This window comes from Lepisma saccharinum, chromosome 29, assembly GCF_977018435.1.
Source record: "Lepisma saccharinum chromosome 29, izLepSacc3.1, whole genome shotgun sequence".
In the NCBI taxonomy this organism is placed as follows: domain Eukaryota; kingdom Metazoa; phylum Arthropoda; class Insecta; order Zygentoma; family Lepismatidae; genus Lepisma; species Lepisma saccharinum.
The window spans coordinates 45,755,080-45,782,365 of NC_139257.1; the positions used below are offsets into that span (position 1 = coordinate 45,755,080).

A 27,286-nucleotide genomic window follows, 5' to 3' on the forward strand; every position below is an offset into this window, starting at 1 on the left:
GGCAATTACGTTACCACTATGCCATTGGCGAGGCCCTGCTGTGGTTGAGCAAATGTATCAATGTGCTGAAGATATTTCTATTTCGGATCAATTGCTTTTGGTCCCACGAGAGATCAGGAAGGTAACTTGGCTTTGCTTTTGTGGAATGAAACAGTAGAACAGTGTTTTCTTGGAATTCAAACCCCCTTGAATGATATCCCATTTCTGCCTGTCCTCAAGACTTATTTAAATTGGATAATGGGTACCAAGACTTATGGAGCATTTTGCAGACATCTTTGGTTTCTTTTGGAACACCTGGCCACCCTTTTCTTTTTTTAATGATCGAGAAATCTCACCACAGAAACAAACGAGAAAATAATTCAGAATTTACAACGTCCAAGATCTTTCATCCTTCCTTTGACGTCTGTAAATCACAGATGAAATGAACAATCTGGAGTCAGCGAACCTTGTAACAGAAAGGATATCTTTATTCTTCATTGTATTGGTGGAGGAAGGTGAAACAAAATCTCAAACCTTTCTGCAAAAGCATCCAAAGGGACGATTCTGTTTTCAATTAACTTCATCACAGGATCTCGCAGATGAAAGTAGTGAATGACAGGGCCTCCCCGATGGCATTGTAATAGTGTTGTTGCCTTGTAATGAAGGGGGTGGAGGCTCATAGTGGTTCAGATCCCACTTTAAACTGTAGGTCCAGTCCTGATTAGCTTACTGTGTATAAAGTGGACTTAAAACACAATCAGTAGTGACTGACACAGCAGAATGAGGCATTGGCCAAATCCAAAAATATAATTGAAACTCTGATACAAGATAAAGAAGAGATATAGTTGCCTCGGTAACAGTTTCATAGATTGGCGACACATTAAAATTGGATATTTTGTGTGTCGCATGGTTCGTACTTACCAATTGTGTCTTGCGGAACATAGTTCAAGGTGCCATTATGCTTTTTACACAAAAACAAACTCAATTTTTCACATTCTGAGTATTTTTTTTATTACTTTCTTCGCTTCCGGAACACACAATATGGTGGGCACATCTTGACTCACGTTGTGGGTATACAGTGTTTCAACCTTCTTCACTGAAAAATACCAACTATTTTGTTCGTCACCGGTGGAAATTATACATTATACACGGGTAGCTGACAGATAGCCCCACGAACCATTTCCTATAAGGTTAGGTCAGGTTTGGTTATGTTAGGCAAGCATTGTAAAAAAAAGGGGGGGGGGTTGAAACACTGACAGGGGCTTACGTCATCAAACGTTCGCAGCATCCGGTTGTCGTAGGGCAGGCAATTGTGAGATATTTCTCTTGAAAAATACATGATTTCCTGGTCAAATATATTCCACGATGAAAGAAAATACCTCAACGAACGTTGTAAACCTTGGAGAAACTCATTTCCGTAAGTAGTTTATTGTGTAAAATTGAAGAAATGTGTATCCAATGTATGAAACTGTTACCGTTGCCTCTTCATAGAGCAGCAAATCTTAGATAAAAAGTGTGTATTAGGACGACTCCTAAATATTGTTTGTTTGAAGAAAAATTTAGTGTTATTTTAGTTATATCTAATGGAATAGAAATATTCATGTGGAGAATGGAAACTTGCACATCTGGATTTATGGACTAACCTAATATATTGTGTTTTTCATTCAATTAATGTATGTTATCCATAAAGGTTAAATGAAGTAATACTGGATTGATATGAAGGTGACAAAAAATGTTATGTAATTGAACTGATATGTATTTCACATTGTATTTTGATTTTCTGTCCTCTGTAACTTTACTGTTTTTTGTTAAATTGCAGTTTTCTTTCAGATCAAAAATTTTATGATGCATCTCAAAAATGATGAAATAATGACTACCAGCAGTGCCTCAACACACCTAATCTCTGCCTTAGAGAGAAACAGACAGCGTGTGAATGAGGAGGATGCTAGGTAACAGTTCTATTATATTTTTTATGTATCACTTCTTTTGCATTAATCTACATTTACATTGAGATTCCAACACAATATGAACATGTTTTGTTACATTGTGGTACTCAACACAAATATGAACTGGCTTCTATGGAAGATTGGTCAGCATAACAGTGACATGCAAATCATGGTCTTTAAAAATGTTCTATGTATTTCGGAACTTTACAACACTCTTCTTAATTGAACTTCTTTGAGTTTTATAAGTATGACCTTCTGTCATATTACCTCTTATGCAATCTGGAAAACTTAACAGTATTATATGCGGTACTACTTTACTATACCGGAGCAGTGGCGCAGGAACGTTTTTCATTTGGGGGGGTACAAAATTCAGTCTCCCATATATATATATATATATATATAAAACGCGCGCGCGCGCGCATGTATATACTATGCATATACTACTTCAAAGGTAGTACCTATAGGTATAATGTGAAGGCATCGGAAATATTCCATTTTAGAACAGCACACGAATTTCCTGTTTTTTTAATTAAAAATTGGCATAAATAATTTTTATTTCTTTGTTTTTCTTAGTATTTATGGTCATTTTAAAAACAGATTTTAACCAGATAACAATTCCGAAAAATATAAAGCTCTGGACCTTTTTCATGGGCTCATTTTGAATTTAACGAAACGGAATATCAGGAGTTCGAAATGTGAAAATTGCGAACAAAGATACAGCTATTGATTTTTAATGCAGGGTGAGATTATAGGGGGTGAGGAGTATTCCCCCTTCTCCTCTATCTTCAGCTATCCCAACCAGGAATAATCGTCTCTCACCAACTGGATATATAAACCATATTATTGAATATATCATACTTATAGAGTCCACATCAGTTCAGTTCATTTTAATTTTAAAGACCCGTAGCTAAGCATACGAGGGTCACTATTTATATTTTGAGCCTAACAATGAAAAAACAGGAATTTGGCATTGAAACCTGCTTTATTGTTTTTCGAAGTATTCTCCTTTATGGTCAATACATTTTGCATTCGTTCGAACCATTTGTCAAAGCAGTTTTTCCAATCTTCTTGAGACACCTCCATAATATGGTTTTTGAACGCATAAACGGCGTCTTCCGCCGACGAAAATCGTTGTCCACGCAATTTATTCTTGACATTCGGGAACAAGAAGAAGTCATTGGGTGCCAAATCAGGACTGTACGGCGGATGACCCATCAATTCAATTTTTTGACTGTTCATAAAGTCGGTTGTTAGACGAGATGTGTGACAGCTGGCATGGTCTTGATGAAGAATGATCCGACGGCGTTTGTTTGTTTTCCGTATTTGACCGAAGACCTCTGGCAAACAAATTGTTGTGTACCATTCAGAGTTGACCGTTCTACGTTCCTCTAAAGGCACAGTTGCCACAAGACCAGTTTTCCCGAAAAAACAGGCGACCATTTGTTTCGATGTGCTTCGAGCGCGAACAACTTTTGTTGGATTGGGTTCATCTTGAAACACCCATACAGTCGACTGCTGTTTGCGTTCCGGCTCATATGCATATATCCATGATTCGTCACCTGTTACAATATTATGTACGTCTTTTGAAGCACCGCGATTGTATTTATTGAGCATTTGTTTGCACCAATTGACGCGAGCGTCTTTTTGAGTTTTTGTCAAATTGTGTGGGATTCAACGAGAACATACCTTTCTCACAGCTAAATGATCATGTAATATTTTGTATATGCTGGTGGAACTAATGCCTATGGTTGCCTCAATCTCACAGTATGTCACATGACGATCTTGCAGTATTAGGTTTTGCACAGCATCAATGTTTTCTTGAACAACAACTGATTTTGGACGACCTTCGCGAATCTCGTCCGTGAGCGAATGGCGGCCACGATTAAATTCGTTATACCAAGCGTTTCACAGTGGCAAAGGATGGGCCTTCATCGCCAAATGTGGAAGTAAGTTGATCGATGCACTCTTGTCTTGATAATCCACGTCGAAAATCGTACAAAATCATCGCACGAAAATGTTCACGAGTTAATTCCATTTTATTGTTGTCACGCAATCTCCAAGGCAACATAAACAACACAAATGAAGCTATTGACAAAACATTTGAAGTACGTTATGGTCAATAATGCCAGACGATTCCGTGCAAACGTCAAATCGCGCCTAACTTCAGTGTTGCCAAGGCTCAAAATATAAATAGTGACCCTCGTAAAAATATCTTTAAACAATTTATGGCAGATGTGTACCACATCCAATGCCTTTTAGAAGCCATGTATTCGGAATTTCTTCAGACATCTATAGGGTGTTGTATTTTTTTTTAAAAAAAATCTTGAGTTGAGATGGTTCCCGATCAACTCGTAAGAGGTCTAAGTTTGGAATGTTTGTAAAACATTTGACAAAGCATTTATTTGTAACATAATTATTTGTACCTAACGACGTTCTTCAAACACTGAAAGTACTATCATTACATATACAAAACCGAAATCCTTCAGATCTCAGAGCAAGCAAGGAAAGCCAAACGCTCGAAAGTTGTTTTATTTCTCTTTTCAATCTTCGGTGGATAATATGAAGAGCTGGCCAAGGTTTCTTTTCGTACTTAGTAATAAATGCATATACATGCATGTTTTAAGGTGACTTGTCAATTCCTCGTTTGCGTGAAAAGGTGAACTTTAATGTAAGCAAAAGCATGTGCGCGTCACAGTTAAAGATTTTCGCATCTACAAAGAAAATCCAAAACACAATCCCACCTCGCCGGCCTCCGTGGCGGAGTGATTAGCATAGCCTTCTACGACGCCAGAAGTTCCCGGTTCGAATCCCGGTCTGGGTATGCGTGTTATTTGTGAGTGTCCCTTCATCAATTTCATCATACCATCACTCATCGTCATCTTCACGATTAGCCAGAAGTGGCTGAAATTTGAAGTAAAATAAACCAAATCACTCAACCAAACATTCCCATCTTGCTCAAAGACCTTGTGAATTCAATCAAAAATCTACCAATATCTACCAACCTAATGTGAAATGTCATAAACCTAACCTTAACTGATTAGAAAAATAATTTAGAAGTTTTAAACATACTTTTACGTAATGTTTCATGCAGAAAAATTTGCAAGAAATTGAATGAAGTCTAGTCTAGATAACACAGTGGCCTTGACAAGCCAACTGGCAAACCATAGGACCTGCAGTGAGTCTCATTTATCCCGTGCATTCATTTGACTAATGTAATTTCCTTCAAGTTTGACTTTAGGGTTTAACTTCAAATGGCGTTGTGTTTGTGTTGCATTCGATATCAAAATTAGATTTTAATCGATTAATGTCCAATTCTAAGTACTATATCTAATACTTAGGTAAAAGTAAGTTATCATCCTCTGATAAAATCACAAATTGCACCCTGTTCTAATGTCTAGGAAAGGGGAACCTTTCATTTGACCTAGGAATGACGTCGAGATGAGACGAGTCGAGAATTGTCACAGCCTTATCTCGTCTCCTGCGTGGTGAGTTTGAGTTTGTTTGAGTTGGTGTATTAAGTCCACTTTATGCACAGTTAGGCTAATCGGAATCCGAACCACTGTGCCACGTGCCTCCACAGGGTATCGAACCCGGGACCCCTTGATTACAAGGCGACGACTCTACCACTGCGCCATCGGGGAGGCCCTCTGGTGTGCTGAGGTCCTTCTCGTTCTTGTTTGTGCTTTTCTTTTGTTTCGGTGCCCAATCAGAAGTTGTTAAAACTTATTCTATGTACTTTATATCCACTTCATGGGCTAATCGGGACTGAATCTGCAATTTAAAGTGGAATCCAAAGCTCAGTGCATGTTGGACCCTTCAATTAGCCTACAAGGCGAGATATCTCGTCCTGACCCGCGAAATGTTTCGTATAAGCAACACGTACATTGTGTCACCACTCAAAGTTTCACAACGCGTATATATCATTAAAGAAAAACTTCTCTTAATAACGTTTTTCTGCTTTATATCTTGTTTCGATGCTGTGAACCGTCGAAATACGGAATTATATTATAAATAGATTAAACCTGGCAGCACAGGCACGCAATTATTACTAATGCATTAACTTTGCAATTACAGTAAACAAAACACACGACATTTTGAAAAAAAGAAGTCAATAAATTTAAACGCTTGGTGTGTCTGATAAGACACACAGTAATTTAAATTTATTTTTACCAATTTCTTCAAATATGATACCAGATCATCTCGAGATCATCTCGGACATCAAGTATCGGCTCGCTTTGATTTTGCAGAGATTTATTTCAGTCTCGTTTCGAAATTTGAGAGGTAACACAGACTTTTCTTGTCCCAGTATCATCTCTATGTTCAAAAATCTCTTAATATATAGGTTTAAGTATAGTTTTCCCTCTTACAAAGTTATGAAGTACAGGAGTACATTGTACCCCCCAATGTCTCGTCTCATTTGTGTGAGTATTTCGTTTCGGAAAATTCCATTTGAAAAATTTAAAAGAAGAGGTCAGTCATATACTCTTCTAATGAAGATTTATATATTATCTTTGAATCGACGCGACCACTTCTTTTGAAAAGTGTACCCCCCCCCCCTTACGCAAAGGAGCATTCATCTGGAGCATGATTTTCTGAGAGCAAACTTTATCTGATTCCATCGTTTCACAGAAAGTTTACACAATTTTCACCTCCTTAAAGAGGTTTCCAAGAACACAGGTCAATGAACTAACTACATAGTAGCAAGCACAATGTAGTAGAATAAGTTTACAATGGCTTGAATTTCTGTGGTAGCTAAGTAAGATAAATTAGATAATGCTTGTGAGTTATAAACATTAAACCTTTTTTATTGAGCGAATTGAAAATATGTTCCTTTAACAGTAGCACCTTGCGTCTGTCAAATTATCTAAGGGGGTACAGGGGGTACAACGGGATTTTCGGATTTAGGGGGTACAGTACCCCCCTTCAAAAATTTGAGGGGGTACAATGTACCCCTGTACCCCCCCGTTCCTGCGCCACTGTACCGGAGACACCTATCAATGATTTATTTCGCAATTTTTTACATTGATAACGTACTATTCTGCGTTGCAGAACATTTCTTTAGGTGAAATAATGAATTTCTAATGAAAATAATGTATATTTCTTACATACGATAGCCCCACGAACCATCACGGGGACGAGGCATGCCTACTAGGTTAGGTTAGGCCTGTTAGGTTAGGTTCCATTAGCACTACTTTCGTTCAATTTAGAATATAAGGACAACGTCGGAATTACAATTTCCACGGCATCTTCCACACCCGGCAACAACTTCACGACTCATCCTCGACACATCATGTTGTAGCAGCAGCAATAGCCCGTATTGTGCTCTCGTGCAGAAAGCAAATGGCGGCAGCAGCAATAGCGCATCGGAAATAGATTTTCGTAGAAAACCACATACATTCGCATTAAAATGGATCAAAACTACATTCCCGAACATCAACAACGCTACAGAAAATGATTTGCGTAAGTACTTTCTCCTGTAAATTAGAAGAAATCCGTCTCCGGTATAGTAAAGTGTTACCTTATATGCTTGAAGTTTAATATTTAATCCACTTTGCGTTGGGTTTTCAGGTCACTAGCACAACTTACAGATTACGATTAGAATTTGTTCTGGCATTTATTTATTCTCCTAGCTTCAGATGAACATGTTTCTTGCACATAATGCAGCATTATAGTTACCAAAGTAATCCACTGGTATCACAATCAAATCATCTGCTTCTTAAAGAACTTCCAAAACATTTATACTTAACGACCAATATAGAAAATAGTAAACACATTAAGCACAGAACACTTATCAATTTAACAAGACAAGAATTAAGTAATAATGGTAAGCGTAAACAACATCGAAGGAAAGTATATCAAGATCATTCTTCACCTTGCAATGTTCAGGTTAGTAGTTAACCAGCAATTGATAGATATGCATCATATATTCATGCCTTGATGCTCAATAGTACGATCATTACAACATACTGTGAACTCAAGAGGTTGTGGGATCGAATGCTGGTTAACCCTTTCCGGGCAAGACTTAGAAATATCGAGTTTTCCTCAGGAGACTGGAGTTTTTTTTGCTATTTTTCTGAAAATCTAATATTTTTTTCTAAAATCTACATAAAATATAACATATTATATATCTGTGGAGAGAGGATATGTTAATATAATGTTATATTTCATGTAAATTTTCTCACATTTATGTTTTTTTCCGTAACAATTTTTTGAAAGTAAAAAAAGTTATAACATTGCATAAAAGTTACTGAAAAGATATTTTGAATAGGTGGTACAAAATTAATTCATGAAAATACCGTAAAAACTTTCTATTAGGATCAAAATCATCAGTAACTGTTCAATCTGAAGTGGAATCATCATAAGAAATGTCCACAATGTGGATATAAATGATTAAATGTTGTTTTCAAGAGCAATAATAAAAGCGCAACTTAATTCAACAGGATGCAAGTAAAATTCAGCAATGAAGAAAATGTGACATCTAGCAGTTGGAAATTAAAAGAGGTAGTTACCACACTCTTTGCACAAGAGAGACAGTGTGATTATAGCTCATCGTTCATTCACAATGTAATTTTATAGTGAACAACGGGCTATGCTCACAGCCTGTCACTTGTCCAGAAAGTGTTAAGACATCCATTATGTTTGTCCCAGCATGCACTTCGTCAGTTCACAATTAATTTAAGAAGGGTGTCCACAGGCAGGAAAAGCCAGGAAATGTCCGTAATTTCAAGATTTGTCAGGAAAATAGTGGAATATGAGGTCAAAAGTCAGGAAAAGGTACAAAATCTACCGTTGGGTCAGGAAAATTTTCCCTCAGGGGCTCGCATCTTGTGAGCACGTGGATTGGTTACCACGGGGGTACCTGAGTTAAGTCTGGCATTACTTCCATTTTCCTGTGCCAGACTTTTTTAAAAAAATTATCTGGTGCCTGTGAACAATAAAACTAGTGATTTGTCAACTACCAATTATTATGATTCTTTATTCCAGGTATTCTGTTGAATGTGCCAGACTTTTTTTTAAAAACTTATCTGCTGCCTGTGAACAATAATAACTTTTTTTATGTAATTTTATTGTACACTAGACTCTTGCTAGTCTAGTGTACAATAGTCCGCTCTCTCAGTAGTCCGGCCCACATCCGGCCTGTAGTCACTCAAACAGAAATGACGCGCACAACAATGAATTATCGTTTTCAACAATGTTGTTAGTTAAAAATGTTAAACAATGCTATACATTCGTGCAGTATTTGAAATTGTGACTTTCTTACAGTAAAGTTCAGTACATACTATGGCTTCTAAAAGGAAACACGTAAAGTACAGCCTGTATAGTCCCTATGTGTTTAAACTACATAGTAGTACGTAATTTCTGACCCTCTCAATAATCCGGCACCCATATGTGCAAGGAATGGCCGGATTAACGAGAGTCTAGTGTATTTTGAATTGTAATGAAGTAAAAAAAATGCTACTCAGGTGAGAGTTGGGCAGCTATTGGGATGGTGGAGGCTGCATGTAAAAGGAAACAAAATATTTTGCAAAAGTAAGAAATTGGATAGTCTGTGTATCAGGAATTTTTTTAAAATCTGCTCAGGAAAAGTCAGGAAATTTAACTTCACAAATTTTGTGGCCACCTTGAAGTAGAAAAGTGAAAGAAAGATTGAATATTTTACTTCACTTTTCTTCCACTTTTTGGCTAATCACAAAGATGATGAGAAGTGATGAAATTAATGAAGGGACAATCACAAAAAGCACCCATGTCTAGGCCATGACCCCTGACATCGTACCATGCTGTGCTAACCACTCCACCACAGAGGTTGGCATAGAAAGAAATAAAATTGTAACCATGATCTCCGAGATCTTATATTTAGCAATTTCTTTGTTTATTATGAAATATTTTTTCTTCATAAGGCAGTACCAGACCCCATATTTCCATTATTGAAATACTAATGATAAGATTTTTACTTTTATAGAAAGGCCTTTGAAACAGCTCAGGAAGAATGGGAGTCAGTGGCCACTGTCGTTCCCAAGTACCAAGAGCCTGGCTATTCCTTAGATTTACGTCCAGAGACAATGGGCTCCTCAGCACGGGGACCCGTTATCACACCAGTGCTAACTTTTGAAGAGGCTTTTGGCTATTTTCAAGGTTTAGATACCTCGCAGTTTTTAGTAAGTATTTTGATTTTCTTTCTCTTAATAGCCTATAAATCATGCTGAGATTAAGGATTCCCAAGTTTCTTAATGGTTAATGCTTCATTTTAAAGTAATTATCCTGAGTTTGATCCCAGTGAAGCAGTAATCCAGATTGAAAACAGAAATTGGTACCCCCTCAAGAGAGTGAAAAATTGTGCATGGTTTATGAAGATTATGGTGTTGATGAACATTTTTGGTGTTTGGGTATGTGTTATTGTGAAGTAAATTATGTCTGTTACCTTAGCGTGTTAGCTTACTGTGAAGCAGAACAACCCGAAGGCATTGCGCAAGTAAATGTAGTACCCAACATGACATTCCACAACAGCTGTTATAATTTTATGTCGTTGTGTTAGTATTGCTAGGTTTAGAAAGAAAAAAAGGTAAAGTGTTCCCCTGTGCATAGCACCACACCAGGAAGGTGTATAGGGGGTGTGGGGGTAACGCCCCACACTTTCTTGATCCGGTCTCGAGTGGGGGTGATGTGATCAGCACCACACCCCTGACCGCCTTTACCCCCCAGGGTTTCCCCCAGGTACCCATGTTATTCATCGCTGGGTGGCTTCCAATGTTAGAAAAGTTCCCAGATTTGAACCGGCCGGGGATCGAACCCGGGACCTTTAGCATTTTAGTCAGACGCGTTACCGACGGAGCCACCGCGGGTTTAGAACTGGTAATTATTTTCAACATGTTCCTTGGCTATTTGAGTGTGCATGCAAACTGTTTTTACTAATGAAAAGTGGTGAAAGAACTCTGAAACGATAAAACATCTCAATTATTTGTGTTTTCTGCATCCTGGAATTGAAAAATACAATGTAATTCTTAAAGGGGTGCAGTGGGTCAACGGCCCCCAGAAATTACTTATTTATTTTTTAAATAGGAAGAGGGCCTTTCTTTGCAATGATCACGGATGATAGTGTGAAGTTACAGCAGTAACAACAACAACCTTTTGTCTTGCAATTGTTAAAAAGTTGTACAGGAGGATGAGGAATATATTTAGAGTACTAGAAATGAGCAGAAAGGAAGTTTGGAGGAAAAATATGTGTCCATTGAATTTGCAGAAATTGTGCTTTTGTAAGAAATTATGTTGTGAAAAGTAGCTTGCACAAGTGGCTGCTTTAGCAAGTCACTTCTACTATATGAAACATTTTGTAAAACCACTAGATTATAATTCCTTGAGTTGTGCAATCTTAGCCCGAAATAGTACTGGATTAAATAAAGTTAAAGTGCTTTCCTATGGTTACAATTATAGTCAAATTGAACAAAATATAGAGAGGAGGTGGAGACTTAATAGATGTTTTTATCTATTATTTCTTTGTGTCGAGCCCAATCTAATGGAAGGTGATTTATAAATTGTTCCATTACATTAAGTGTGCACTATATTTATTAACAGTGCAGAGTATTTTTATTTAAAAAAATATTTTTTTTGTATTAGCATAACTTACATTCTTTCCCACAAAAAATTGACATTCCTTCGCTCCTTTTTAACATATTTTCCTCACTTTAAAATCCAGTTCCAATACTGAAAATTATTGATGAGTAATATAAAATAACTTTGAGAGCACATTATTCTCGAAGTGGAGGAAGTTTTCTATTCCTAGAAGCAAACAAATTATGAATTGTTGAGTCTGGAAAAGAAAATCCAGGGGAAAGGGGAGGGAATTTCCCTGTTCCGGCCTGAAAGTTTCCAGCTTCCTTTGTTCAATATGCCAACAAATTCAAAGGCAAGCCATGGGATTCTCCTGCAAGTAAGTTTAACTTTGTAGTTAGATATGCTTAATGAAAAAACTAATGCCAAAATCTTTTCTTTCTAGGACAATATCAAACCTACAGTCGATAGGAAGGGATTGACGGCCTTTTTGTTCTGTCTGTTTGGACCCCCAAAATTGGAGAAAGATTTAATTGAACAGAGAAACCTCGTGTTTTGCATAGCACAATGTAAGTACTGATAATAATGACAACTATTAAACATCCCTACTGCAGATTTGAACATATAAGCATTTTGCTCAACAAAATTTTATTTTAGGTTATTTAATAATTTTGGATAATTCTAATTTAAAATTAGTTTTTTTATATACCTACCAATATGTTGATATCCATATTTATTTTTTTTGCAAATAAACAGTTTACTTAACCAAATTTTGTCTTAGGTTATTTAATAATTTTGAATAATTGTAAATTTTCTTAGTATGTAGAATTTGATCAAACCACATGTGGGTCATTTTATCTCAAATCATACAGGTAGGTAATAAATGTGTCACCTTTGAATTTCAAAATCATCTAAAAAATACGAGGGTTAAGTCATAAGTCATGGCAACTATTTCTTTTCTCGCAAATAAGGGACAACACGAAAAATTTAAGATGTATGTTTGCAAGTTTATGGAATGTACCTTCGAATGAAGCCACCAGATGAAGTCTGGATGCAGGAGACTGTCGTAGGGAAGAGGCAGAACACAGGATATTGGACAACAGTGTTTTATTATGAGGCAGATCGGCAGTTGACACTCTGCCCCGTTTAAAGACCTCCACCCACCTTGCCACTGTTTGATAGGGCATGGCATGCTCACCCAGAGCTTCCAGTAGGTCTGTATGGCATTCCTGTGCATTTCTGCCGCAGAGAACTGCTATTTTAACGTACAAACGTTGCTCCTGCTTCATGACCTCCATTTTCAAACGCTGTCACTCACCGACTCAACTTGGGTGTGTGCTTACTACCCCACCATTGTTCACATACACCATCTGGTGGCTTCTTTCGAAAGTACATTCCATACACTTTCAAACGTATATCTTAGATTTTTCGTATTGTCCCCTGTTCGCGAGAAAAAAAAATGGTTGCAATAGTTGCCATGACTTATGACTTAACCCACGTATATGTTAAAGGACCATGTGACACGTGTTCAAAAATAAAATATTTTCCTTTTCTGTTGATTTGTTACAGTGTTACAAGCTCACGAACAAAGACACTATTTAGTTAAAGGAAATTTACAGAAGGAAAATAATGCAATTTTCAAACCACTATATATCATATATCAACTAAAGGTTAAAAGATTAAAAATCAGTAATTTACGTGTGTGAGCTTGTCGAACTACGTTTCGAAGGCTATACTACCTCCTTCTTCAGGTTGAAGCGATGTTTTCAGACACCTGACATGGTGCCTCGTCGAGAACGTGTTGGTTGAGGATTTAGGTCAAAAGGTATAGGAAAAGACACTTAGAGTACAACACACATACCGTTGCCGTTGCGTAGATACCAATTTTCGTTTCGTCTCCCTCTCTCTTAGCATCACGTGTTCTACCATGCTCGCCAACCTTCGCTATTGTTGCCATATTGTCATTCCATTCCTGGACACACTCGCGCAAACATCATTAAAAACAATTGAATAGCGCTCCAGCTCGCGGTTCACACCGTTCGGCAGGGACGGTAATGTGGCAATATAGCACGGCGTAGTGGTTGCTTCTTTTATGCAGTGCATGTTCATTGGCTAGCTAGTAACTAGTGTTGCCAACTGTAATAATGATGCACTATTTCTGTCACGGAAGGGGAAAGGCAGGTAAAGTGACGGTGAGTTTTGTTGGATTGGAAGCACCATATTTTTATTTTATACTAAGTATTTGACCGGTTTGACGTTGTGTGCGAGTGCCTCTGAACTGTAGACAATTTACCGAACCCATAGCTGTGTTCAATGTTATCTACTGGTTATAATCAGGGCTAGGATTTATAGGTAAATACATACTTTTAGTTTGATGAAATATCGCTGAAATTTTGTGATATCTTTGCTAATAGTAATGTTTGTAGTGATTTAAGGTACATTTTATTGTCAATATTTTTCTATATTTCTAACTTTAATAAATACTTACTTTTACATATTTAAGGAAAATATACTTAATTTTACATATTTCAACAGGTTTAATTCCCAAATTGTTCATATTTCATAATATTGGAATTGTTCAAAATAAATAAATTATGTGGCTCCAACAGCATTTCAACTCTTGGCTCCGGCACGTGTTCTTGTAGAAATGGCATAGAGGAGGCTGTCATTTTTGCTGCTTAATGCGATGCATATTGTTTTCTGTGTTAACATTGCCATGCTTTGATGGGCGACCAAGTTCATAGCAGGGCCGGCGGAAGGGGAGGGCGAACCGTGCCACCCCCCCCCCTAAAGCGGCAAATTTTCAGGGCGGCAAAATTTGAAGAGAAGAAAAAATAAGCCTATTGAAAACTGTGGTCGAGCGAGATATTCTTTTGCGCTTAATAGTTTTGAAATAGCATAAGAAGTCTCATTATTTATTTTATATTTTGATGTTTTACTTAGGAATATATTGATTTTCAATTTCCCATTCCTGCGTAATGAAGGGGGGGGGGGGGTTTCGAAATAGAGTGGCATCTGCCGCCACCGCCCAGGGAGGCAAAATGACTAGCGCCGGCCCTGGTTCATAGCAAAAAGAAAAAGCCGCGTAGCTTATCGTCTAGTGGCAGTATATGTTGTTATTGTTTTCGAAGCCGGCATCGTTTGTAAATGTACAACAAAGGCAACCGACTGTCGCCGATCACAGAGAGGAAATAATAATATTGCTTGAGGCGGAGTGTTCTGGTCCAATTGTCGCGGTTTAACACGTTGGTATGTTATTATCTGCCGTTGCAGTTCCGTACCAGTTTTGGGAGTGAACAGTTAGAACGCCGCCAGTGCAATAATGCAATGGAAAATAATTATTTTTTTTATTTTGTTTGAAGACTCAAATAAGGAATCGTATGAAGAAGTCTTCTTTGCAGCATTTTTGGTAATTTTACGTATGTGTTAGTTCATATTTTGCGAATTTTTAGTCCATATGTATGTAGATACATACAAAGCCACTTGTTAGTACATATTAATCCTAGTCCTGGTATAATGCATGACGTTTAAAACTCAACGTTAGATAGACCTGAATTCTCTAATTTTATTGTTGTACGTAACAGCTGTGCATCGGCGCACTGCAGCGATTTTTCTATCTGCTCCATTAGCAACACTGCTTCTTGAGTTGTGTCGCGCATCGCACGGCAGAAATATCTGTGCTGGACTCTACTAAACAGATGATGTAACATATTTTAATGTAGAGGGATGTTCCTTTATCTTCTTATTGCCCTAGAGATCCCTTGGGCTCTCTTACCAAACTGGTAAAGCCAGTATTTACAATGGAAGTATTAGTAAACCCTACAAGCATGAGTTGTGAAGATATATGAGCCACTACAGTTGTAGATAGGCTTCCAAGGCTACCACCACTCTGTCTTCAATCCCTCAAGATGAGAGTGATGGTAGCTCTCATAAGCTCGGAAGGTTTTTCGAAACTGATCTGGAAGATATCCCAGGAGAATTGTCATTCACCACAAGGAAAGCCTGATGAATTATTTTAAACCTGAGTGTTTTACATACTTCAATTTATGCCCAAGGTATGCCCAAATGAAAAGGAGACCTTTGCTGTTGCGGCGTTGTATCTAATCGAAGAAGGTAAATAAGTAAATAGTTGGTGTAATGTTTGTCCCAGTTCGCAGGTGTAGCGAACGGCTTCGCCTGCTGTTTCCTCAGTTGGCGAGAGTTGTTTTGCGTGGACGGGTGCATTATGGATTCCTCCAGATGAGCGCAGAGAGCTGTAATCCAATATCCAAGGCGAGCATGCTTCACAAATTTATCGCAGGATGAAGGACTTTTATGGAGAGCAGTGTCCCACATGTTCCACCATATTCCGTTGGTGTCAGCATTATGTGGGGCGACGCGAAAGCACCAAGGACTTGCCACAACCCGGGCAAGCGCACATTTCTTCTCCAGGACAACGCTAGGCCACATGTGGCCAAGAAGACCCTCGACGTGCTGAGAACATTTCAATGGGATGTCCTTACACATCCTCTGTGCAGCCTCGATATTTCCCCATGTGACTCCCATATCTTCGGCCCCTTAAAACAATCACTCAAAGGTCAACTGTTCACCTGTGACGAGGAAGTGCAGAACACTGAGGAAAACTGGATCCGTAAACAACCCAGGAGTTTCTACACTGAAGCCATCCACTCCCTTCCTACGCGCTGGGATCAGTGCATCAATATCAATGGCAATTATGTGTAGGTATCATGTTACACATTAACTGTAATTCACATATTATGTAATGCAAATATTCTGTAATATAATATTTTTAGATATAACCGTAGTCTCCTTTTCATTTGGGCATACCTAGTAATACTATTATCGAATGCAGAAATGGTTCATGATAATTCCATCATGTTAAGAAAAATAACTGTTTTCCCTTTTTAATAAAAAATAACTGTTTTCCCTTTTTAATAAAACTAACGTTTACTTTGTTAATTTATTTAAAACAGCAGTGTAACACATATTTGTAGAGCATGATGTTGCTTACGAATTTCAATTGGCAGGTAACCAGATCCTCAAAATACATGCGGTCAAAAGTAGTCAGTATTAGTAGCAACTCTATATTCTATGACAAATTTTGTCATTGGGCTATCTATTACTGGGAAGTGCTTCTCCGGCTCAAATGTCATTTTCGGTGCTTTCCCTGGTGCTTCTCCCCAGTCAGGTTGGCGTTTGCGAATGGGGCGACCATCACATGGTATCATTTCAGTAAGGACACTTCTCTCTGCTGTTCGAGTGTGTCGCTCAGACATTACTTTCAGTTCGTTTTGTGGTCTCTCTTGCTTCAAGCTATGGAGAAGAATGTATCATACAATAGTAAAATAATAATCATATCATATGTATTAGGGATGAGGACCTCTCGAGTCCCGACTGTCCATAACATGGACATGTGATGGTGTTTGACACATTGTATCTCCAAAACAAATTACAGTATTATAGTTGTTTTTTTTTGTTCATTAGTAGTATGACATATTTGAATAACAAAAGTATAGTTATGTTTAGTGCCTTTTAAAAATACTTTTTGCAAAAGTTTATTTTTTTTCTCAAGAAAAGGTACATAATGTTATTGAATCTGGCTCTGCCATCAGACGTATGGATGCAAATTTCTTGAAATTGTCAGGTAATCATAATAAAAAATGACTCTTCAATCCCTTGACATCCCAGCCCAAAATGTTTTGAAGAAAAAGCTTATAAGAAAGCAATTTATTGGAAAAGAATTGTAAATTTTGTTTACACCAGGCTACTGATCCCCACAAATCAAAAAAGTAATGGTCACATCCCATAACACGGACACGTAATAACAACCCACTTTCACCCACCATCCTTAAATAATAACCAGCTGACAGTTAAAATAACAAATGACTACATTTAAATTAAAATTAGCTGTCTCACACTGATAAACACTGTTCCAAAAATTTGTTTGTAGGATCAGTCCATAGGCATGTGGACAGGAAGGCAGTTGCCACCCCCCCCCCCCTAATCATGGACGTCCGCAGATTTATTTTAATGGAGGGACATGTAAGGTATTTTTCCATGGGGCATATTACCTCGATAATAGTGTTGCCCGCTCAAAAAACACCACTAAAGTAAAGTGTTCCCCTGTGCTTAGCACCACACCATGAAGGTGTATAGGGGGTGAGGGGGTAACGCCCCACACTTTCTTGATCCGGTCGTGAGTGGGGGTGATGTGATCAGCACCATGCCCCTGACCGCCTTTACCCCCCAGGGTTTCCCCCAGGTACCCATGTTATTCGACACTGGGTGGGCGCCGGGGCTGCTTCCAACGTTAGAAAAGGGGGTGTAGTGGCACAATGACAGAAGGGGCAGTGAGCATTGCCTCTCCCCAACCTTGGATGGAAATCAAATTCTAGGGATGCAGGGGGTTAAACATTGAGGTAACAACAAGCAAGACTAGTAGAATCTAAGAGTAGCAGGACAAAAGGATAGTCAAGATGGATTTAGTTTTCACGTCTTTCTTGCATTATTACTTCCAGACGGTCAAGAGAACCTGCAGGGTGGCACAAAGGGAAATTGCCCCCCTCGATATCAAATTTTATACAAATAAAAATACATTTCGTAAAATTTTTTTGCTTGCTTCGCTCCCAGTTTCTCCTTTTCATATAGTCTTGTCAAGTTCAGAGCCGTAGCTAGGGGGCGGCGGGATTTGCCCTTGGGTGCCGAAAATGAAAAAAATTGTTAAAGAGAATTTTTTTGTGCAATATATTAAATCAATATTGTTTTCAGTGCAAAAATATGGATCTAAAAATTTTTTCATTCGTTTTGCTCGCAATTATGTTCTTTTCTGTAATGCATTGTAAATTACCAGAGAGAGTTGTTATAACTAGTAAGTACTTCAGACTCTTACTGCTAAACAGTTTTGTCTGAAATGCATGAACACAATTATTTGGAGGAAAAGAAGCGCAGCACATTTCAGAGACAATTTATTTATTTGTTATGCTGCCTCTATGTTACTGCAGTTTGTATATACCCATCAATGCAATGGAACTAAAACAGTGAGATGGAATGAGGGTTTTCTTTCCCGACTGAACTTTCATCAAGGCTTTTGCCCCCCCCCCCCTCCCCCCAATAGGAGGGTCTCCGTGCACCTATGTATCAGTCATGTAGATCAAATAGGTTGAAATTTGCAGGTGATGACTACTACGGAAGAACCACTCTGCAACAACATGTTACTCAAGTCCCTACATTTTGGAAAAAGCTCATAAAAAAGCATCTTAGAAAAAATATGTAGATGTTTGAGATAGCCTTGTCACATAAAAGTAAGATGTAAAAAAAGTTCCCCCCACCTCCCTTTAATAGTAAGAGCCGACAGTTAAAAAACAAATTATTGCGAATTGGAACAAAATAACCATCTGTCACTGATAAACATTGTTCCCTTAATTTGGTTGTAGATGTGGTCCTATGGATGCAAATAGGTTGGCAATTACCATGAAATTACATTCTTCAAATGACATGTTACTCGCATCTCCACATTTTGGGAAATTTCGGAAATTGGCCATCTCTGTGGGGTCCCTAATTGCTAAGAATCAAAAATGACGGTCTATCGTATAGCATGAAAATGTAACACCAATTCACCTAAAGTCTTGTGCACCTCCTTTCAAACCCAGGGTTCAGAAGGGAAAATGTATATTTTTATTTTTACAACAGTGGTAGGAGGATCACTGCTTAGTGGCATTCAACAGCACATAAGATGCCATTTTAGTGACAGTGCCATTCTAGCACTTATGGAGCAGCGAAATATGCAGCATTGTGCTTTTGTATTTGAGTCGTTTTTAAGAGCGGTGACCGTCACTTCACCACAGCAACAGTGGTTTTTATTTTAATGTGAGGCATCATGGGAAAGTGCATATTCAGAACACAATACTAGTGAGGATAGAAAATTTCTGATCGACCTGTCTGGCATTGAAAAGTAGCCGTCAGGAGGTGCGAGATTTCTCGGAACACTGGAGAACACTAAGGCGGTCAGTAACGAATAGTCTGCATCATTCAACATTAGCATGGCATTGCGCTAGACATTTCAGATCAGTATACGAAGGTTGTTACAACTGGATTTTCATCCCTATATAACGATGTAGTTGTGCAAAGATTAAATGAACGTGATGTAATAAAATGTTTCCTAGCCATGTCTTTTCCCGGCACGGTGACTTGTCATGGTCTGTATGTTCATCAGACCTTTCTGTTTGTCATTGTATACTTTGAGGTTACCTCAAGGAAAGAGCATTCGTCAATGAATCACACACACTAGATTCATTGAAAAATCCTTTTATACACCTTATCTCCCATCCCTGAACCTCAGAATCAGCAATTACCATTAATCACCCAAAACTCGAACTTCATTATCGATAAAAACCTCTATTTGTATATATTGATAATACACAAGATACAAGCCGCTGTGGCTTAGTAGGTAACGCGTCTGACTACCATGCTATAGGTCCCGGGTTCGATCCTCGGTCGGTTCAAATCTGGGAACTTTTCTAACGTTGGTAGCGGCCCAAAGCCCACCCAGCATCGAATAACATGGGTACCTGGGGGAAACCCTGGGGGGTAAAGGCGGTCAGGGGCGTGATGCTGATCACATCACCCCCACTCACGACCGGATCAAGAAAGTGTGGTGCTAAGCACAGGGGAACAGTTTCTAAAAGATACAAGCATTGGAGAATATATTTTGTAGTCCAATGAAAAGATAATGGAAAATTGAGAGAATGAAAAGTGTGGGTAGTATTGAGTGTTGAGTGTCAGTAACACAAAATTATTTGATATGAATTAACTGGAAATAGTAGCACTGAATATCAGAATAATTCTATTTCACTCTGCTAGAACTCCTTAAATATACATTTCTGGTCATCTACCTTGTGATGTGAACGTAATACTTACTATGGCACTACTGACAACACATCTAAAGGAACCAAATGTGGAGGTGGAGCTACTGGCTTAACACATTGCAGTGGTGTTAGTGCTAGTATCGGTGCATCTGGATTCTGTGCCTGGCGCATTGCTATGTTTTTCCATTCCAAGTCCGGATAAGGTTCTGAAAGCACAGCAAATATTTTATCTGACATTATAGGTGTAAATCAATTTGAAAAAAAATTGTCGCTTAGAGTCTAACCAATGTAAATTGTTCACGTAACCACAATAGTGTGCTGCAATGAGCATTTTTCGCTCAAGTAGCAAATAGTTCGCATGGGCAATGCTAGATGGCATACAGAATTGATAGTTCTTCTGCTGAAGCTAAAAACACTCGAACTCTGAAACCCTATTAGTATACGTATTTCTGTCATTTGTCCATGGTAATGGGTCCTCAAATATAGATCGTGAAGTAAAAGACAAAGTGAAATTGAAAAATAAGTAAACATAATCACCATCTCCATGTTAAAATGAAGTTTTGTGTATCTTACCGAGATATGTGAAAATGAAATAGATAATTATGGGCTAAAACTGCTTAGGCTGACATTTTATGTTTCTACGATTATTGTCACATTGAAGTGATGTTCGATTGAATGTTCTAACTGCATTTTATTATTTTTCAGAATATTATTATCCTTTTTGGTAAGTGAGCAATGATGTACACGTACTTCTTGCACTGTGATATGATATTTGTAATTTTGTAATCAAGGGGACCCGGGTTCGATACTCGGTGGAGGCACAATTGGTTCGAATCCCACTTTAAACTGTAGGTCCAGTCCCGATTAGCCTTACTGTGCATAAAGTTGACTTAAAACAACAAAATCGATATTTGTAATTGCTTAGACAGGTCTGTCAGCATGTGTATCCATTTTACGTTTCGGTCTGTAGATATGGCATACTTTCATATATATTGTATTTGAGCCTTACATAATAATCTACGGAATTATGATTTAGAATTGTAATTGCATAGAGTGATTTCCTTCCATGTATGGGTTTTAGTTTGACGGTGCTGCTTATTAGGCTCTGAAATACGGGACGTTGCCAATCATTCCACTTCAAGTGCGGTTCGATCGAGCATAGCATGCTCGAGCGTGGGAGATTCGAATGAGTTTTGAGCGAGCGAAAGTGGTCTGATGCAGTACTCTAAACCACAACCATTTTGGTATGAAAAAGTCCATGTACTGTAGCACATTGTGTCTTATTCTGAATTTGTTCACTTGGCCCCTTCAGGGATTAATTGTGAAACATTGGAGCACTTATGCAGGGTTAAAAATATAGGAAGTATTCATAGGAACTTTAAGATATTTTTGAACTGTGACATTTACATAGGAACATCACTTCTTACCCTTCATCATTTACATGTAGTACTACAACATTTAAACTTCCTATGCATACCTACTTTTATACTTCTAATGCTTTCACACAGTAAGTGCTCCTGTTTTAAATATTATATGTGAGGAAGCCAAGGATAAAAACCTTATGAATTACATGCCTTTTAATATTACAACGTTGGCACATGGTGTGAGTCAAGCTTTAATTAGCAGCTATTTTAACCATAAATGTAAAATAAAATGTACTACTTTTTGGTTGTACATATTTATCATGTCATACACAGCACATTTGATGATGAAATAATTGCGTGTGGGGAGAGCCAAGGCTTCTTGTATCTTATTGTAGAGACTTTGATCTCCAACAGCCTGCTAATATAATAATACATAACATGGAAGCAACAATGAGAATAAATAATTTATTTCTCCTTTCGAAAAACCAGTATGATATTCAAGAATCTGAAAAATTACATATACTTAGAATTGCTTCTAGAGCATTCATTTCAATCTAATATAGTTTTGCTTTCACTGTTGCCTACACTTCTCAACAGTTTTGTGGCTAAAGGTTATTAAATTATTGATAATATCTAGATAACAGTGAAAGCAAACCACACAAAGATTAACGTGAATGTTTTAGAAGAAATTCTAAGCATATGTAACTTTTCGTTAAACATTCCAACTTATTTTTCAACTTCATTATGTACTACATTGTTGTTCCAGTCCCAGAGTTATCCAGCAGCCTCGAATTCCAAGAGCCTTGCAAGGCAGAGGCTGTGTGAGGCCAAGGCCGAGATGAAGTTTGGAGGCTGAGGTCGTGTGATGCAGGAGGCTAAGATGGAGTTCAGAGGGTGAGGCTGGAGGCCAAGATGGAGTTCAGAGGGTGAGGCTGGAGGCCAAGATGGAGTTTGGAGTCTGAGGTTGTGTGATGCAGGAGGCGAAGATGGAACTTGGAGGCTGAGAATGTGAGGCTGACCTTGACCTTGGAGGCTGAGGCTGTAGCTGTGTGAGGCTCAGAGTGACCTTGAGCTTAGAGGCTGATGCCATATGAGGCCGGAGGCCAAGATGGAGTTTGGTGGTTGAGGCCATGTGATTCAAGAGCCCAAGACGGAGTTCAGAGGGTGAGACTGGAGGCCAAGATGGAGTTCGGAGGCTGAGGCTGTGTGAGGCCCAGGGTGACCTTGAAGGCTGAGGCTGTTTGAGGCCCAGGGTGACCTTGAGCTTGGAGGATGAGGCCATGTGAGGCCGGAGGCAAAGATGAAGTTTGGAGGCTGAGGCCATGTGAGGCCAGAGGCAAAGATGGAGTTTGTAGGCTGAGACCATGTGATGCAGGAGGCCAAGATGGAGTTTGGAGGCTGAGGCTGTGTGAGGCCCAGGGTGACCTTGAGCTTGGAGGGTGAGGCTGTTTGAGGCCCAGGGTGACCTTGAGCTTGGAGGGGGGGTGAGGCTGTTTGAGGCCCAGGGCGACCTTGAGCTTGGAGGAGGGTGAGGCTGTTTGAGGCCCAGGGTGACCTTGAGCTTGGAGGGTGAGGCTGTTTGAGGCCCAGGGTGACCTTGAGCTTGGAGGGTGAGGCTGTTTGAGGCCCAGGGTGACCTTGAGCTTGGAGGGCTGTTTGAGGCCGGAGGCAAAGATGAAGTTTGGAGGCTGAGGCCATGTGAGGCCAGAGGCCAAGATGGAGTTTGTAGGCTGAGACCATGTGATGCAGGAGGCCAAGATGGAGTTTGGAGGCTGAGGCCATGTGATGCAGGAGGCCAAGATGGAGTTTGGAGGCTGAGACCATGTGATGCAGAAGGCCAAGATGGAGTTTGGAGGCCGAGGCCATGTGATGCAGGAGGCCAAGATGTAGTTCAGAGGGTGAGGCTGGAGGCTGAGACTGTGTGAAGCCAACCTTGAGCTTGGAGGCTGAGGCTTTGTGAGGCCCAGGGTGACCTTGAGTTCAGAAGCTGAGCCCATGTGAGACCAGAGGCCGAGATGGAGTTTGGAGGCTGAGGCCATGTCATGCAGGAGGCCAATATGGAGTTTGGAGGCTGAAACCGTGTGATGCAGGAGTTTGGAGGCTGAGGCTGTGACGTAGGAAGCCAAGATGGAGTTCAGAGGCTGAGACCATGTGAGGCTAGAGGCCAAAATTGAGTTCGATGGCTGAGGCTGTGTGAGGCCGACCTAGAGCTCGGAGGCTGAGATGGAGTTTGGAATCTGAGGCTGTGTGAGTCCGAGGCCCACCTCGAGCTCAGAGGCTGAGGCCACAGGCCAACCTTGAGCTTGTGAGGCCGAAATCAAATGGACATCTCTGCTTATGATTGTTTTGTTATTTATTATTCATTATTACATTTTTAAATCATTCTTTGCTCTTGACAAAGACATGTGTTTTTATGTTAAAACATTGAACAAAGGAAAATACACAATCAGTTACTTTTTTACATTAGTGTTTAATATACACTGCCTTCCAATAAATGGCAGAATCACATTATTCTGTAATTTCTGCAAGCCTTAATAACCAGAATCTAAATATTTAATGCTATTTATTGGCAAAGGTTTTTCCTGTTTTCAAAGTTAAGCATGCAATGCAAACTTTCGAAAGCGTATTTGAATTTGTGTGGCTGAAAATCACTGTGGATGTAGATGTCAGTTTTTATGTGTAGCTTCATTTTTGTAAGTAGAGAGTGAATCATCTGTACCTAGATGCTTAATCTGTGCTCTTGAAATAGCATAAAAGCGAGGATTTTGTGCAAGAATCATCACACTTTTGTTGAAGATGCCAGCATTCTAAAGGGTCTAAGGTGAATTTAAAAGCTGATACGAAGTGTTTATAACTTTTGTAGGATTATTTTTGATAATATTAGTGTTTCTATGGCTGAAAGAAGACGATTAACAGATAGTGAGCGCCGGCGTGCTATCGGACACATTGAAGCAGGACAGTCAATCAAAGGTGTCGCTTTTTTCTTTGGCGTTGATCATTCGGTAATTTCTCAATTATGGAAACAATTCCAAACAAGTCGAACAGTTGTCCGGAGACCTGTGCTCGGTCGTCCAAGGGTTACCGCCCCCTCTGATGATCGATATATTGCTATAGTAGCCAAGCGGAATCGATGAGCAAACTCACAACTGTTACATCCATGGTTGCAGTGGCACTTGGTAATGACAATATCTGCCAGTACTGTGCACCGAAGGCTCCACAAGAAGGGATTGTACGCCCAAGTACCACCTGTTTGTGTTGCACTAACCGTCCAAGCCAGAGGGGCGAGATTAAAGTGGTGTCGTCAACATGTCAATTGGACTGTCTCAGATTCGTGCAACGTCCTGTTCACGGACGACTCCAGATTTGTCCTGGAATCAGACGATAAGCGTGTAAGCGTCTGGAGAGAACAAGGCACAAGCGATCAGGCCAAGAACATCATCGAACATCACGCATTCAGAGGTGGCAGCACCATGGTGTGGGCTGGAATTTCAATGGGATATCGCACCGATCTGCACATCTTTAAAGGCGGTTCTGTGACGGCTACGCAGTATCAGGATGAAGTCCTAGACCCCATTGTGAGACTACGCTGCAACAGTTGGTCCTGATTTCCTCCTTATGGACGATAATGCCCGTCCCCATCGATCCAATATCGCTGACGAGTACCTGGAAAGTGAGGACATTTAACGTATGGAGTGGAAGGCATATTCCCTGACATTAATTCCATTGAAAACCTTTGGGAAACTCTCCAGCATGCTGTCTCTGCACGTTTTCCTCCTCCAGCCAGTCTCAGAGTGTTGGGAACTGCCCTAATGGAGGAATGGCCATTGCTCGCATCTGCGATGGTTGATCACCTCATTGAAAGCATGGAAAATCATTGTAAAGTTTGTGTGAAGGTCCGGGGTGGTCGCATTCCATATTACTGTAGGTTTTGTTTGGTTTGTTTGCCTTTAAACGTAATTATGTTGGTAACAGTTCGTTATATCGGAGACACATTTCTTCATTTTTACAGAAGAAACTACTTACGGAAATGAGTTTCTCCAAGCTTTCCAACGTTCGTCGAGGTATTTTCCTTCATCGTGGAATATATTTGACCGGAATATGGTGTATTTTTCAACAGAAATATCTCACCAATGCACAATTGCCATTGCTTTCGCTACGTGAACTGCATGCTGGGTATGTTTGTTGACGTAAGCCCCTGTCAGTGTTTCCAACCCCCCTTTTTTACTATGCTTGCCTAACGTAACCAAACCTAACCTAACCTTATCAGAAATGGGTCGTGGGGCTATCCGTGAATGGTTTGTCGTACTATCCATGAATGGGTCGTGGGGCTATCCGGAAATGGTTCGTGGGGTTATCCGTCAGCTACCCTTGCATAATGTAAAATTTTCACACGTGACGAACACGATAGTAGGTATTTTTCAGTGAAGAAGGTTGGAAACACTGCATACCCACAACGTGAGTCAAAATGTGCCTGCCATATTGTGTGTTACAGAAGCGAAGAAAGGAATAAAAAAAATGCTCAAAAGAATGATACAAAAATAATGGCACCTTGAACTATGTTCCGCAATACACAATTGGTAAGTACGAACCATGTGAAACACAAAATATCCGATTTAATGTGTCTCCGATATAACGAATTGTTACCATTATGTTAATGACTCAAATGTAACATCATCATGTTAATCAAAGCTTTACTTTTCCATTTTTGTTGATTTTACCATCGTGTGCTTAACTTTGGGAAGCATGTTTACATGAAAGCAATATAATTGCTACCTGAAATGTTCAAACCACCAAAATTCCAGCATATCCTAACCTATGTTATCAGTCTAAAAGTAACCTTATCTAAACTAGCCTAACCAAACTTTGTGGCATATAACATAACCAGAAATAACTCAACTTGCCTGTCTGGTCTGACCCAATATATCTAATTTGCATTGCTAAGGAGCAACCGTATAACATGAAATGGTCTGGAACCCAAAGAAAATTTATTTAATTTTCCCACATTTATAATTTTTTCAATTTTAAATGAATTTTTGAATACTGTACACTTAATTTTGCTAATGAATTGAGATATTGTTTCAATACAACAAAGAGATTGTTTAGCTTTGAAGGCTTAGAATAGTTAAAATATGAATACATGATAAAATTATGTTCTCACCTACTATTTTCTTGACATAAGGATTGAGCGTTCCAAATGTAAATGGAATATAATTATCAATAGCCTGCTTGTAGTATGATTCCATGTTAAAATAGACACAAATCAAATCAGCAGATCCAACTGATATATTAGATACAAAAATAAAGTAAATTGTTTAACAATATAAATTTGCCAAGCTATAGAAACGGGGACATTGTTTTGATTGCAGCCATTCTTGTAAAAGGTATACAATAAGCCTAACTGAATCAACAGTGAACAGTATAGTGAAGATAAAAATAATATCCAGTGATTAACCATTTAATATAATTTTTAGTAATTGTAATTGATGTGCATGTTCTCTCATGTATCTTGTTTGTAAATAAATTATTATGTATAACTGCTACTCCTTTTCCATGTGCCTGATACTTTTAGATGTGATACAAAGGATAA

At 39.0% G+C, this 27,286-nt stretch overlaps 2 protein-coding genes across 2 annotated transcripts in view; one reads left to right on the forward strand and one right to left on the reverse strand.

The window, feature by feature from the left end:
• Positions 1–27,286, forward strand: part of LOC145981630 (ELMO domain-containing protein 3-like) — a 52,490-nt gene that overhangs the window by 2,977 nt on the left and 22,227 nt on the right. Inside the window, exons 2-4 of the mRNA XM_083115011.1 lie at positions 1,810–1,928; positions 9,886–10,081; positions 11,917–12,040. Coding sequence (XP_082971137.1) covers positions 1,822–1,928; positions 9,886–10,081; positions 11,917–12,040 — 427 coding nt within the window. The 5' untranslated portion in view covers positions 1,810–1,821. The remainder of the gene's footprint in view (positions 1–1,809; positions 1,929–9,885; positions 10,082–11,916; positions 12,041–27,286) is intronic.
• Positions 16,436–27,001, reverse strand: LOC145981543 (uncharacterized). The gene is made up of 3 exons (XM_083114853.1): positions 26,858–27,001; positions 20,388–20,541; positions 16,436–16,784 (listed from the first exon to the last, which is right to left on the reverse strand). The coding sequence occupies exons 1-3, from the start codon at positions 26,940–26,942 to the stop codon at positions 16,526–16,528; spliced, it is 498 nt and encodes a 165-aa protein (XP_082970979.1). The 5' UTR covers positions 26,943–27,001; the 3' UTR covers positions 16,436–16,525.